The sequence below is a fragment of the Lemur catta genome, chromosome 3 (assembly GCF_020740605.2).
Source record: "Lemur catta isolate mLemCat1 chromosome 3, mLemCat1.pri, whole genome shotgun sequence".
Taxonomy (NCBI): domain Eukaryota; kingdom Metazoa; phylum Chordata; class Mammalia; order Primates; family Lemuridae; genus Lemur; species Lemur catta.
In genome coordinates this window covers 121,506,125-121,521,924 of record NC_059130.1, presented here as the reverse complement: position 1 = coordinate 121,521,924, position 15,800 = coordinate 121,506,125, and the positions used below count along the sequence as shown (strand labels likewise).

The 15,800-nt window shown below is 41.6% G+C and overlaps 1 protein-coding gene across 1 annotated transcript; it reads right to left on the bottom strand.

Annotated features, from left to right (window-relative positions):
• Positions 1-790: 790 nt before the first annotated feature.
• ERRFI1 (ERBB receptor feedback inhibitor 1) lies at positions 791-15,021 on the bottom strand. Its single transcript, XM_045546234.1, has 4 exons — positions 14,826-15,021; positions 4,498-4,692; positions 4,314-4,390; positions 791-3,446 (listed from the first exon to the last, which is right to left on the bottom strand). Exons 2-4 carry the CDS (start codon positions 4,617-4,619, stop codon positions 2,263-2,265), a joined length of 1,383 nt encoding a protein of 460 aa, XP_045402190.1. The 5' UTR covers positions 4,620-4,692; positions 14,826-15,021; the 3' UTR covers positions 791-2,262.
• Between the last annotated feature and the right edge of the window lie 779 nt (positions 15,022-15,800).

Genomic DNA, 15,800 nt, shown 5'->3' with positions numbered 1-15,800 from the left:
AGTTACTGTGGTTCTCATGCACTTGTCACAAGGTAATTCCCACCCCTTTGCCCATTTTATCAGTAAGAGACCTGAGGTAGAGATTTTAAATAATCTGCCTAACACAGAATTAGAAAGATGTAGAGTTGGAATTTCAGCCCAGATAATCTAATTTTCAAGTCTTCACTCTTAACTCGGGAGAGTGCCAGGCACAGGGCAGTGCTCGGCTGAGGTCATGGCTCCTGCCCTCACTCAGGAGGTTACAAAAACCCTGGGGGGTAACAAGTGACTCAGGAGGGCAGCACAGCTTTAGCAAAAGGACAAAGCACCCTCACAAACAGCACTCCAGCCCCTCTTCCGTCCAACGGCTGCGAGAAGCACATTTGTCTGCTATCTCTGCGGGGCCAGGGTAGGCAGGGATCCCTTGGGTAGCCTCAAATGAGCAAGAAGCAAAGCCTACCGAGTGACCTGGACCTAGTCCTAAAACTCAAAAAGTCAAATCAAGTCCACCCATCAGACCTGGTCTGTCCCATTACAATCTCCCTGATGTGGACCTGCCCATGTCTATCTGTTCTGATGGCAATACCAGAATCCTGTTCACTTTCTTGTTAAAGGTAAATTACGAACAGCTCATTTTCACTGTACACTTCTATAATTCATAAAGTTGCTCAAATTATTTGTCATTTTAAAGAATGAGAGTAGGCTTCAAGTGTGTATTAAACTTCAAAAGATCTTCCCTTGTGCTTAAAAATGATAATGCTGTCAAATTGCTTCATTTCATAAGAGTTTAGGCAAGAAACGTTACTAATGGTGTCATAAATATTATAACTTTATTAAAATGAAAAGACAATATTCAAAATAATGCAACAAAATGAATAAACTCCTTTGTCCAATACTGTACACATAATGCAGAAATCAGTGCATTTTTCTTAAGCATGTTTTAACCTTCATTTAGTTCATACTAAAATATAATAAGCTTTAAATAGCTCAAATAATATTCAGCAGTTTAAACTGTAAACAGCTTAACTATTAAGAGAACATTGTAGTAACGTACCTCTGTTAGTGAGCACCTTCTCTCCTGTGCTTATCTACTCAAGATAAATACAGCGAAGGATGTGGGACGTGAACACAACGCTGTGTGTCTCCCTGCACCTAGGTGAAGCAGCCAGCTGTGAGGGTTCTCAAAGCAGAAAGATGCTGATGGTAGTAAGACATATTGTGCTATTGGTCAGAAGTGTTTTACTTAAAAAGCAAACAATCCCCAGGAAATACTGAATAGGAACCAGCAACACAAGGCCAGCTTGTGTTGTATTTGTTTATTAATACAGTCTAAAAAAACAAAAACAAAAACAAAAACCATAACATACATCCCCACACAATAACTCTCAATCACATGGCTAATTGCTTCATTATTTTGTCAAACTGACATCCTAACCACTGGCACCTAGTATACTTTTCCATTTGAGTCTCATGTATCCCACTGCGTCTGTGAGGCCCACGCTACACCGGGTGGTTTCAGTGGGTGGAAATCAAGCAGGAATTGTAAGAAAAAATTATTCACTAATTCTCTTTTCATTTTTCAAGATGTGAGACATGTACAGGTGACAGTATGGTTGCCAAATAAACTGCTATCTCTCCCCTCAACAAGACAAAAAATGAGACCTGGAATTAGGCTGTGGGACGACTTTAAACTAGGCAGGTGCAGTCATGGTAAAGAATGCACACCCTGCCCTCAATGGAAAAGACTGCTTGTAAAAATAAATGAAACAAAATAGAACAGGCCTAAAAGCCAGAAATCTTCAAACCTACAAAACAAAAATAATTTTTAAAATGATTCTGATCTAAACAATACTGTATTTTCTTCCATTTGCTCAATTTTCAGTCTACCAGGACTCATTTCTCCAGGTTGAGTTTCTGCTATTCTGAATATATATTACTCTAAGATAGTAACTAATTGGTTAACCTGCAACTATGCTCTATGGTTATACCACAAGTTATATATAGGTATATAATGTATGCATATATAAAAAGTTTCCCCGTCCTTCCCTCCCACCATCACATCTTTAAATTATAGACTTGAATAGACTTTTCTCCATCGCTAACAAAACCAGGGATTCTCAGCATAACAGCATCTTTCAACTGCTCTAAATTTTTCTCATTAAGACAGAGAGTTCAACTATTTTACTTCGCAATCTGAAAGATTTTTCCGTGAACCTCAATCAAACTGGAAAATTGAGAACCATTTGCTCCTACATAACCTTTGCTGAACCACACCCCCGAAGTCTAAGGAGAAACCACATAGGACAAATGTTTACGCTTCACATGGCCACCCAGATCCATTTTTGTTTTTGAGTCCAGCTTTTCTGTGGCTGAAACCATATTGCAGTCAGCATGTAACGGCTGGATTTGGGTGCTTGTGTTTGTTTCTTCTGCTTCCCTAAAAAATTTTTCATATTTGTCCAGGTACGGTGGTCTCTCAGGTAGTAGGTAATAATGTGTTGAACTAACCTTCTTCCCATTTTCAATAATGGGCAGAATGCAAGGAACCTTATTGGCAGATCCTTCACTGTTCTGTCTTTGCAGAGCTTTGCTGCTGACGTACTTGGGATCAGGGGCAAAGCTCTGTGTCGGGGGCATGACCCCATTGAGGTAAGACGGAAGGCTTTTAGGACTCGGTGTGCGGGAGTTACTCCGGGATAAAGGTTCTCTTGGTGGTACTTTGGGAGGCCTGTCTTCATCGCTGTAGGTGCTGGACGTAACTTCTGCTGACCACCTTCTATAATCTGGCTTTACTGGCCTAGGAGGTATGGGAACCCTGGGGGGAACCTCAGGTTTGTCTTCATCAGAGTTAGGAGAAGCTCTGTGTATGTAGCTGGATATCCTTATGGCTGGTTTGTTAAAGGATCCGGCCGGTCCTGAATGAGACCTTCTTAATCTTCGGTGGGTTTGAGGCGGAGGAGGATTTGGACTTGGGACACCTCCATTCTGGTCAGATGCACAGCTGAGATCTGCTGCAGAAACAGCTGGGGTATCAAAATATGCATAATTGATCTGTCCACACCCACGGAAGCTTCGCCTGCCAGGAACATCGTATTTGAAATCAGAAAGTGTATAGTCTTCTAAAAGGAAGTCTGTATCTGAGCTAGTTAGGAATTCTACCTCACAGTCTGTCTCGTCCAGAGAGAGGTCTTCAGAGATTGGCAATGGTGGAAGGGGCCTAGAACCCCGTTCACAAAGAGTTGTACTGGGGAAAAGTGAAGAGGAGTTTTTTATGGGTGTAAGAGGAGGAGTAGAGGCACAAACCCCATTCACTGAGAGTTTCTTAAAACCACAGACAATTTTATCCTCTTCATGTTGTCCCAAGTTTTCACTTGGGGGAATAATGAGAGGGGGCAAGCTGGACTTTTGAGATGGACCATTTTCTGCAAAGTAGTGGCCATTCATCGGAACAGATTTTGAAGTATGCCCTAGAATGAACAAGAGATGTTAGTAAAAGATCAACAATCCCTTCCCCACTGCCTATGCTTCTATAGCTTTCCACCTAAACTGAGTCGACAGACTTGACTGCCGTAACCCTGAGAACGCCCAGGCAACAATCACAGGTGTAATTAGAGACCAGAAGATTGTTAACGCACATGATCTGGTTCAAAGAACAACCTATCTCTTCTATCTTCCTTGGACATGTGCACGGCACACGCCCACACATCACAGGCAAGTTTTGTGACGTGTGCAACATCTGCAGAGATGAACAGCATATAATTTACATGAATACCATACTATGCCAGCCTTGCCATTTAAGACATGGGACAACACAAGGCACGCAGGGCACGAATGAGATAAGACCAGGTCCTTACTGCTAGCACGCCATCATACTGTGAGAGAATCAACTTGCTTGCAATGCGTACAACTGATAAGCAACTCTTGACAGAAAGCCAAGGAACATGATGTTCACATTAAACGTACTAAATACACACAATTTTCTAACTTTTGATTAACATTTATACTATCTTCATCTATCACTTGCAAACATGCATTCAATACTAGTAAGAAAGGAGAGAACTTGTCTGAGGTTTCTAAAAATTAAGTATGCATCGTAGCTGGAAGGAGAACTTTTTCACACTTCCTAAATAGTTCTAGTTAGGAAGCAGTGACTCAGGATAAAGGAAGTGGAGTAAAATAGCTTGAGAAAAAGGCAGTTATTTTCAGAATCTATTGCCACTAGGGGTCAGGCTATTGTTGGAAATAGTTTAGGTTTCCTCATTTAAAAAATAATGTGAGAGGACAAGCTAATACTGATCCAGACCGAGCTTCCAGTGCACTTTCGGAATACATACCAAAGGATGTTAGGTGCTCCTGAGCAGGAGAGTTCAGACTGTAGGCTGTGGTTATGGGGTCAATATTTAAAAAGTTGCTAAAAGGAAAGGAATGTCTTGGTTATAAACAAGTAGCAATCATATCCTCTCTCATTTTAACATCACACATTTCTACAGATCACGGTGGGGCATATTCTGTACTCACTTTTTAAACTCACTGCGACTACCCCAGCAGGTCTTCAGGTTGCCCATGGCTTGGCCATTATGTAGAAATCCAGTTTTTAATGGGACTCTAATCTCCTGAGCAGCAACTCCTGCTGTTGACATTGTGCCTTATTCTGGGATGTCTCCAAACTTGTGAGGCCCAGGGATTTTTAAATCAACCAGTAGCTTTCATTCCCTGGGGGGTATAGAGGAGAGATGAGAGAATAAAGAAAATAATTCAGAAATACCTATTAGGATAGTCTAAATTGCAGCATAGCTAATACTAGAGAATTTGGGGTGGGGGGGATGCTGAACAGAAAAATTTAGTAGTAGACTTTCCCTTAATTCTTTACTTAACTAATTCTTACTTCGCGTGAGGGTACTTAAATGGAGATACTAAAAATTACTTTTTTGTAAATACTAAAAATACATCCCAAGACATGAAATGTTTTAGCAAAATGAGAAATAACCTATTGCCGGCAAAAGCAGACCTCTTACTGCAGAGCCTGGAGTTGCACAACAAATCACGCTCACCTGCCAAAGCACACAACCCTTCCTCTATGCTACTAAACCAACTTTCTAAGGCATGGGTGCACTGGGCATAAAGCACAAGTGAATCTTGCTAATTCTTACCAAGCTAAAAAAGTGATTTCAGCAATTACTGTGTTTTATACTGCAGAACTAATATTCACTGAAAGCCAATGCTGAAATTAAACAAGTGATTCTACTGTATTGGTACCTGACTACCCCATAGTGTAGCATTTATTTGGATTTTATATTTCAGGGTTGGCCATGGGAAGACAAATCTTCCAGTCATTACTTGCTCAAGGAATAAATAGTTATATATGAAGATACTAATTTCCATTATCCTGTAAAAATCAAGTTCTGCAAGATTACTGGCTTCAGTGGAAGCCTTGGACAGCTTCCTCCCTCCCTTTTAAAGACAAACTTAAAGGTACATTCTTTACATTCTCCTTTGTGAAATGCCTAGTAATTCATGTCTTGCTTAGCTGCAAGGCACAAGTTACAAAGGCTGAGTACATTTTTCTTAAACTAGTAGTTCCTCAACTTTAGGAACCCCCAGCCCTTTGTCAGATGTTACCTGTGTGGAGTCCCTATGGTCTCTTTCTAATTTTCCTATTATTTGTCACATTAATTAGCATCCATCTCTGCTGTTTTCACATATTCATGTTTACTTACAGTAAGTTTAGGCTTTTGTTTCCTTGGGCACTAGGACATTACTTGTCAGCTATCTAACACTGACCCCCTTTGGGGTTATGCATATATGCATTCTATAATACCTCCTCCTTTTCTCATGTAATATTTGCACACCCACCAAGTGCCAGGCACTATGTTAAGGACTGAGGATGACATGAAGATGACTATGACACATTTGCTGGGAGAGGGATACACAGAGTTTTTTATTTTAATTGCTCAGCAACTTCAAATCTATTATTTACAAATCTGTCACCTCCTACTAGACTGAGTTCAGGTACAGAGGCTATGTCTCAATCACCTTTTAATGATCAGTACCTGGAACATTAGTAGGTGCTCAGTAAGTGAATGTTTGTTGAATGAATGATTGTATAATACTATCTAATTATCATCATCAGTATCAACTGAATGTATACAGTGTGTGAGGCATAGGGTATTTGTTAAACTAAACATCTTCTCAAAGTACTCTGCAAGATTTTATTATTTTTTCCCCTGAAAGGAACTTAGAGATATCAATGTGCTAGAGGTTAAATATTTCAGTGACAAAGGAGGGGTCTCAATTACTGACTCTCTGCATTTTGCTCTCCCAGAGTCAGCTGTTTAGAGACACTAGGCAGAGATTTTACGATAGGTTTGAAATACTATTTCAGAGAGTCAAGCATTATTTTTCCTTAAATCAGTCTCTCAGATACATGATAAAGAACAGAAAAAATCCTGCCATTTAGGAAACCTTAAATGATTGGGAGGCCTTTTGAGGGTTGGTTTTTAGATTACTGAAATGAAGCAAATGTGTTATCTACCATCAAGCTATAAAAAATTTAAAAACCAATTAAAAAAAATTGCTAGCTTCTCCACTGTGTACTCAGCCCAGCATTTCATCGAGCTTTTTCTAAGCATTCTACAAGCACTGGCAAGACTATGGGGAAAGCATCTGTGGTAATATAAAAATGAAAGGCAAGATAGGAAGAAGAATATGGTATTTAAGTAGTTTGAAAGCACACGTTTGAAGATCGCTGATCCAGATTATAGGAAAACGCTGTGGGGGACTCAGAGGCCCAACCCCCACCTGTCTGCAAGCCAACAAGTACTACTAGTAATTACTGTGTGTCAGCCTCCTAATGCCATCTAAATCTTAGCTTTCAACAGAATGATTGTGTAACTATCGCCTCTGCAGAAATTGCCTTGGAATTCTAAACTTACATTTCAATGGTCACTTAAAATAATTTATACGTTCTAGAAAAAGTTATTTTGTATTCATTGTTTCCATCACCTACTTGTTAGCTTTCTTAAGAAAAAAATTTTTTTAGTATAAAAAGAATTGTGTTCACTAAGCCAGCTCACTTCTGACCACAATAGTGTCTTTGTGTATTCATAGAAGGTGACCTGCCTCTAAATTTCAATGGGGAATTGTGAATGGGCCATGTTATGAAACTGTCCGAACTTCCTACTTGCTTGCATGGGAGAAGTGAGGGGGGCAATACAATTGCCGTGTTCTCTTCTTTCGGAAAATAACTTCAAACTGTAGACTCCAAAAGGGCAACGTGCCATAGGTTTGGAAGCAAACTTAAAAACACGTTCCCCAGATTGTAAACTAAGGGCATGAATCCACCTGAAACCCTTTTCCACCTCACTAAACACCCTCCAGTATTCAGTACATATACTCTTGGGGGAGGGGGGACCAATCAATTCGGTCAACCTCAAGCTAAAAAGAAACAACCTCTGCTCAAGTGAAATTTAAATAATGCTGCAGTGTTTCAAATTTTATGTTTCCTTATAACCGTAAAACTAGCTCTGTTTTACAATTCATTAGGAAAACAATTACAAAAATATACGTATGTGGGAAAATCAATATCTAAAAATACAAGATGGCATTTTGTTATGAAATGCAAAAGTAGGAAAACAAATGTTAATTTAGGCAGCATGGTTCAGACTAGGATCCAAATAACCTTGGGCGTAACTTTTTTAAAGTTCATAAACCATTCTGTAGCTTTTTTTAATGGGTCCAAAATGCAGTTAAATACCAATCTCGGATGTGAGCTACGTCTTCCTGTTAACATAATTTGATTTTTTTCCTAATTCAAAGGGGGAAATAACACCTAAAATAATTTTTCTTGAGGTTTTCCTTTTATTTTCTCTCCATACAACTTCCCTCCACCCCACCCCGAGTTTTAACCCACTTCCATAGTTTCAACTCATAGAAAGCTCCTGAATGAAGACTCCAGCCTGTCTCAAGCTTCAACTTTGCATTTCCTATTGTCTGATGATTATCTTTCCACTTGGATGGTCCTCAGGCATCTCAAACTCTACAAACCAAACTCCTCCTTTCACTTACATCACACCCCATCCCCCGCTCCCCAAACCAGTTCATGGTCTAGAGAATCACACTTCTCCTCAAGGCACCATTTTTGACCTGAGGCCCATATACAATCAGTTGCCAAGTTCCATAGACTATTTCTACATTGTTTCTCAAATCTTATCTTTCTTCCATTCATAAGCATCTTTCTTCCTGGGGTCTGAAAACACCCAACCTATTCTACACACCAGTACCAGATCAGTATTCCTTAAATGCAATTCTACCCAAGATCTGCTGCTGCTCAAAACTTTTCAAAGGTTCCTAAATAAAACCTCCTCAAGCCTAGCATTAAGGCCTCCACAACATTGACCTAATCTACCTTTTTCAAGCTCTTGCTTCTCTTTCCCCAAATCTGTTAGAATTCAATTTATCCTTTAAGGCAAACTCTTCTACTATCATTCCATGAACGCTCTCCTTTGTATGAAACACCAGAGCAGAGTCTCTCTATTCTCCATGTTCCAAGTCTTCTAGGACAGGACTCATGTCTGACTTATGTTCTCCCTGTAAATCCTGGCATCATTCATCTCCATTATATATTAAATGGATACTGAGAAAATATGCATCTCATTTTAGAAAAGTAATTACACAAAAGATTCACATATATGGTCAGTAAAGAGCTCAGGGAAAAAGCAAAGATTTGTAAGGTATAAATTTAACATGTGCTGGAGTGATGAGATTGCCCAATAATAATGTAACAAGTTTAGGATATGTAATGGGAAGGAATTTGGATTAAATTCATTTCCAGAATTCAAAGTGGACAGTTTGTAGACTGAGTAAAAATTATAAGCTTAAGTGGTTAACAATGTAACTTTCTAAATTGGTTTCTGTTACTGTGTATTTACTTAAAGCAATTAGGGGAGGTCTTTTTGAAAACAATCAATTTTACCTTCTCTTACACACTATTCCTTCTGGATCACAATGCACCTGCTGTGTTTCTGTTGCTAAATTTAAGGTCACATTCCTTTTTTTTTTTTTTTAAAGTTATACCAAAAAGCACACTGCACCTTCTTTATTAAGGTGAAATCATATGCCTTTAGCTTGAGGATAGTCTGTTTGAAACTGCTTAAAAAAAAAAAAAAGGCAATAAAACCAGGCTACCTTAAGGCAGTAACCTAGATATGCTTACCTTGCCACCAGATCTCATTAATAAATCTCAGAAGCAATCCACAAGAGGAGGAGGGGCACATTTTTGTCATACAACTCATCCAGTTCTGCCCAGTGCTTCCTTATTTAAGAGTGTGATGTAATTTCCTTATTTCAATCTGGTTCTAGAACCTGATTTCTGTTTATTCAGGGCGATAAATGGTCTTTTCGGTTGCATTTAATAATTACCTATATAACTACTTCCATGCCCAGGGAAGACACAAGGTAATATATTTAGAGCCAAAATTTATAAAATGAAACTGATTGAGGGACTTGACAAATTCCATAATTGTAGATCTTCCTCAAATATACCAATCTTTGCATGTCCATGTTCATTTTTAAAAAATGTCTAAAATAACCTTTGGGAAAATAAGGGGAAAAAACCCAAAATAAAAAACCCCACCAATTTACCAATTTTATTGTGATTAGTGTCTAAAGCACTAATAACCAAGCTATTTGACACACTGAAGATTCAGTTTAGCTGTTTCATAGAATTTTATTAGTAATCTGAGAAAACCTACTAGTGATATTCATCTAACATATTCAGTATTTATGGTAGTTATGTTGTGAGTTTATTTACTGAAAGCAAAAGGACGATTTGCACAGATTCTTCAAAAACAAAGGCCCCAATTCAGAGTTTTTCAGATTTCATTTTAATAGGCTATGATTTAGGGGTGCGGAAAGAAAGGGAGAGGCAAGTTAAGAAAGTTTCCTTCCCTATAGTCTGCTATCATGGGAAGCATAAATAACTTTTAAATTAAAAGCATGAATGACTTTAAAATAAAGTCATATTTTAATGTAATCAAACTACTCCTGCATAAATTTAAGCGAAACTTGATGGTTCGGCAGTATTAAAAATGTGGTTCCATGTGGTAAAGATGAACTTTTGTGTCTGTGTCCCTAGCTCCATTCCTCAGAGGCTCCTAAACTTGTCTAGTACATAATGGCTCATTTGCAGGTGGTAAAAATGGAGGCAACAAAGAAAATAATTTATCTTCAGACTGTCAAAATAAAAATTAAGTGACATAATTTCTTCAATAATGTAGAATATTTTCTAGCTACGTATTTTAAGAAATGGCAAGCTAACAATAAACCTATTTGCCCAACTACCATAATCAATAGCCTTTTGATCCACTTAGTCTCCCACACAACTTTAGTGCAATAGCAGAGAAGCAGGATACCAGGAATACATTCTTTTGTCCTTTGTACTTTCCCTGTAGAGTACTACAATCAGTTAACAATATATACACACACAGAGGATAGAAAAATATTATTCTTTTCTCATATAATAGATTTCTTACTGTAAAAGATATATGAATTCTATTCTAATCTTAGTAACAATGAGCACAACGGTCTAATGATAGGAAACCTTTAAAACTTCAAATTTATTTAACATGCATTTAAGTCACCCAATGGGTAATTTGTTACAATTAATATAAAACCATAAATAATAATATTCAAGGGACACTCATCTGCTAGGCAGGCATTGTTCTATGTGCTTTATGTGTACTAACTTATTTAATCCTCAACATCAAGGTCGGGTGGATACTATTATTGCCCTCACTTTGGATGAAGAGCCTGAGGCACAGAGAGTTAAGGGGTCAAACCTGGTGAGCTGTGGGGCCAGGACTCAAACCAGAGAGCCTGGCTCAGAGTTCAGGCCTTTCACCAACACACCGCCTGCCTTTTCTGGTCCATAAGGCTCTTTAAAGGTGGAATAAGATTTGACCAAGTATAATGTTCATCTTTTAAGGGTAGCACAGATGTACTTTTTTGGGGATTTACTGCTTGGTCTTGGTAATAGTTTTTCTTGGGTAACCTGTAGGCTATGAAAGTTCCTGTTTTACTTCTTAACTCCCTCAAATTCTACTACTAAAAGTTATTAATCATAGATTTGGCCTATATATGCTCTGAAATGAATGGGTTATGGTATGAATTTGATATTCCATGACCATTTCAAGCAATTCTTTTGAAGCCCTCAATCTCTAATGATACACTGATGCCCCAAACCCGTTACAACACGGTATTTAACACAAGTCTGTCTTTACTCATAAAAAGGGGTTACTACACATACCCGATGGGCCTCCCTTTCATACATTTTCACAGCATGGATCCTAGTGATGGCATTATAATCAGGCTCTATCGTAAAACCCAGAATTTAATGATAGAATACCTTATATTTGTAAAGCATTCTACAAATTACAAAGCACTTTCTTACACATTATCTCACTTGATCCCCACAACATCCCTGTAAGAAGAGGCAGGGATTATAATCTCTATTTTGCAGATGAGGAAATAAAGCGAGGTTAAACATCTTGCTCTGAGCAAAAAGGCTATCACAGCTCTTCTGTCCTATAATCCAGCATTGTCCCCACTGCACTTTCCCTCCCTCTCAGTTCTAAGTCCCTTCATTTTAGGCAACAACCTCATTTCTCCTCCTAACCTTCTTGTCTATGAATGGGGAGAATCACACAAAGAACTGCTAAACGAAATGCTCAAGATCTGAGTGCTAGTCAACTGCAGAGACAGGAACAGAAATTCAACTAATAGTGCCCATTCACCTCACAAATTCAGAGAGAGCAAGGATTAATTCTATTTACAAATATTTATCAAGTGCTTATTCTGGATTAGATGCTATACTAGGGGTAAAAAGACACAGTTGCTGCCTGATGAAGCCTTTAATCTAATGAGGGAGATAATAAATAAGCAATTTCAGACTGTGATAACTTCCATGGAAACAAGCAGGGTACAGTAATATCATAAGGACATAGAGGAGAACATATTTACATAGGTGGTCAGGGAAGGCCTGAGTAGGTGACTTTTTAAATTGAAATCTAAAGGATGAAAAAGAGGCAGCCATGGTAGGAGTCAGAAGAGCATTCCACACAGAGCGAACAGTATTTTTTAAAAACAATCAGTAATTAGTCCAGTTTCATACCTGTGGGTCTTTATTAAAAGCTTTTGGACAATGTCTTCTAATCTTTACCTTCCTATTATTTCCAAGTTGAAAAGTACTCTATTTCGTGCAGTCAAAGCCCCATATTTTAAAGATTTAGTCACTAAGACCTGGAAGATTGGTCTTTTTATAATACTGCCCAATTTTATGGTATGAGGAACTGGACTACAGTATCAATGAAGACTTCAAATCTCAGAGTCTTTTGTCCTCCACCTTTTGAAATCTGAATGCCACACTAACTTTTCCCTACCTTAAAATGAATTCTGTTAAGCTAGTAACTTACATTTAGGACCCTGAAACTCATCTGTTTCATCTGTCTTTACAGAGCACGTGTTTATACTGTTTGAACAATGCCAGAATACCAAAACTGGATTGTGTTTATCTAGTGAGTTAGTTATTCATTAGCTTTTATAAAGCATAGCCAAACACAAGCAAAGGATGCTAAATGCATCCAGATGATGAGGTACCAATTCAAATTTATTTAGATTAAGAGCAAAGTTGTTTCTCTGGTAAAGGGAGCCTATGACATTCAAATTCCTGGAATTACCCTTGGCACCACCTTCTCCCTCCTCTGCTCACCTTTCTAAAGCAACCTGATGGTATGTAGACAATCAGGTCAGTTTCAAGCATGTTAGACTGTCCCTGTAATTTAGGCAACTTGCTTTTAAAAGCTACCATTAGTATTAGCAGAAAGGAAGTAGTATGTAGTTCACCTTCTGAGTAGCAACAGCCAAGGTTTATTTTCATACAAAAACTCAAGTTTACAGCATAATTAAATCTCACAAAGAGTGGCCAGTATTTATTGTGAACTTAAAGAAAAATGATTCACTGAAACCATTTTATCTAACTGTCAAAAATATGAATAATTCAGACATTTCATAACAGCCATAAAAAAGTTAAACAGATTTGCTTTCTAACCCTTATCAGTGACTCGGCCAATCCTGCTGAGCCTTAAAATGGAAAACGTGCTTTCATGCAATTATTTATCAACATCAACTATGTGCAAGGCTGCATAAGTCAGAAGCTGTACAAAGCAGAGTTCCTACCCTTAAGGAGTTTACAATCTAATGTATCTGTCAGGTTATAAATTGTTAGTCCAAGACCTCTTATCACCTATTATCCAGTGTCCACTGGCACACATGGATGAAAATAAACCTCTGCTCAAAGTGAGAGAAATGACAAATAGTGTCTGCAGTTCATGCTAAAACATCTATATATTTCTCTTCAAACTTGCTAATAACAGGAAAAGAGCCGGTTGATAACATACTGGTAAAAAAAATTACAGCCAGCATGTTAGCAAGAAACCAGCTTCTTTTATTTTGTCAGGTTATAAATTGTTAGCCTGTCTTTGGTCTCTGTTTAAGTAAAATTTCACTTAAAACTATACACTGTGATTACAGAAATGTAAAGAAAGAAATACAGCTTTAGAAAAAGAAATACTAGATAAGGTGGACTTAGATGTTCCAGTCTTCTCAATAAACGTACATCCACTGCATTCTTACAGATTTAAAAGCTTGAAAACTTGTTCTCCAGAAGGGGGGGGGGAAGGCATTTTAACCTCACCTTTCTTCACCCCTGACAGTTGCCTAGAAACCAGTCCTGCCCTACCTGTGTTGCAGGTGTACCTCAAGTCACCAACACATCTCTTTTAAAGCTACAGTCTCCATTCTGACTACACTTAAGTTTATGACTAACAATCTATTCATATTTTTATCAGGTAAGAGACTGGTTTCTTTCAAGCAATGATGAAATCCTAATAAAGACTTAGCAAGCACCAATATAGCACCAATCATGGTTAAGAAGTCATCTAATTTGTACAAGGCTATGATATACACATAAATACACACAATTCCCAATAAGAATTCACGTTTCGAACACACAATTCTGCAGTTCTATTCCTTTTGAAGCAGTATTTAAGACATTCAGAGCAAAGAATCACGTTTCTGAGAGGAGGAAAAGAGCATGGAACAGCTCAGATGAATTTAAAAATAATGATTTACGAATTACCATCGCCGCTGAGAGATTAGGCAGAGGGACCGAGGCTGACCGCCAAAGAGAACTGGTACCAATCACGGGCAAGCAATTACCGAGCCTACAGCAGCCTCCCACCAACGCTTTCAGGACAGAATTTATGGGCAGACGGTGTGAACAGGAAAACGCTGCCCCAGTTTTTAAAAAGGGGGACCCCCCACCAAAATACCCCCGAACTCCGCAGCCGCTAACCGCCGCGGAGCCGCCCCGCGAGCGCAGTCTGCGTGGGGAAGGACCCTCGTGCTCGCCGCTCCGGGACCCCCGTCCGCTCTCCGGGCCGGTCCCGGGTGCCGAGGAGACGTGTCCCGGGCGCCGGAGGGCATGGCCGAGGCCAGGGGCCGCGCGGGGCCCACGCCGGCCCGCGGGGAGAAGGCAGACGCCGGCACCCGCGGCGCCCCAGGCCCGTCCGCGCCGCCCGGGGAGGGTCCCGCCCTGCGCACCTCGGGAGGAGAAGCGCCGCCAGCCCCTCCCTCGGTCCTCGTCGGAGCGGCGACCCTCGCCCGCCCCTCCACGCCCCCGCGCTCGAGTCGGGGCGCCACGGGAAACGCCAGGAGCCGAGCGCCCCGCGCGGGGGCCCGGGGCCGCGGAGCGCGGCGCCGCCCGCCCACCCTTCAGCCGCCAGGCCCCTTACCCGGGAGGAGCGGCGGCTGCCCCAGGGCGCCCTCCCGCGCATGTCCGTCCCGGCTGGCTCAGCGCCGCGGGCTCGGGGGCCCGGACACCGCGCAGGCGCCTCGCTGCTCTCCCGCTCGCGCTCCCTGTCTCGCACTCGGCCGCCGTCGCCGCCGCCGCTGCCTCCGCCTCTATATATAGCGTACACGCCGGCCCGTGATGCCGCCGCGTCCCGCCCCGCCCCCTCCGCGCAGCCAATCCGCGCGCCAGACGCTTAAAGGGGCGACGCCGCGGCCCGGCGTCTGCGTGGATCGGTCGGGCGTCGCGCGGGCGCTGCGGGGAGGTCGGCTTTGTCTCCCGCCCGCGGGGTCTCCGGGCCCGCTGCGGCCCCGCTGCTCGCCTTCTGCCGAGCTCCGGGAGCCCCTCGACGCCGAGTTTTCCTCAGCAGTCTGCGGGCAGCCGGGCTGCGGCCACGGTTCCTGCGCGGACCGAGGGCGCGTCACGCCTCGCGCCGAATTCCCTGTAATTTCAAGTCCCGGGGAAGATTTTTGCGTGTGTTTCCTTCTCTGCGGGCCGCCTCGGGCGGGTGGGCCGAGGAAACCCGGGAGAGGGAGAGGGGAGCCTGCGGGGCGGCCTCCGTGGGCCGCGAGCAGGGGACAGCGGGGGACAGCGAGGGACAGCAGGGGACAGTGTCGGACGGTGAGGGCCGACGAGGCCACGTCGTGACGGCTGGGGCTCCTCAGCACGGTGGGCGCAGCGAGGTCGGGCCTGGCCTGTGACCCCCCGGGCGCAGGTTATCCGCGAGGCCCGAGGTGCCCTCGACGTCTCTTGGCATCGGGGCGGCCACGGCTGTCCAAGGACAAAGCCCGGCGAGCCTGTCGGGGGAGGTGTCCCTGGGCGCCAGTGATGCAACTTAGGCTTATAGTTTAACCGTAAAATAAATAATACAAATGATAACAAACCAAGAGTAACTAAAGTAAGGAAAAAAGCAAACAGA

Excerpts from the sequence above, each read along its gene's own strand:
- ERRFI1 (XM_045546234.1), bottom strand. The coding sequence starts at position 4,619 with ATGTCAACAGCAGGAGTTGCTGCTCAGGAGATTAGAGTCCCATTAAAA. Across the intron at positions 4,391-4,497 it reads AGTCGCAGTGAGTTTAAAAA|CAACTTTTTAAATATTGACC; the intron begins GTGAGTACAGAA and ends CTTTCCTTTTAG. Across the intron at positions 3,447-4,313 it reads GGAGCACCTAACATCCTTTG|GGCATACTTCAAAATCTGTT; the intron begins GTATGTATTCCG and ends TGTTCATTCTAG.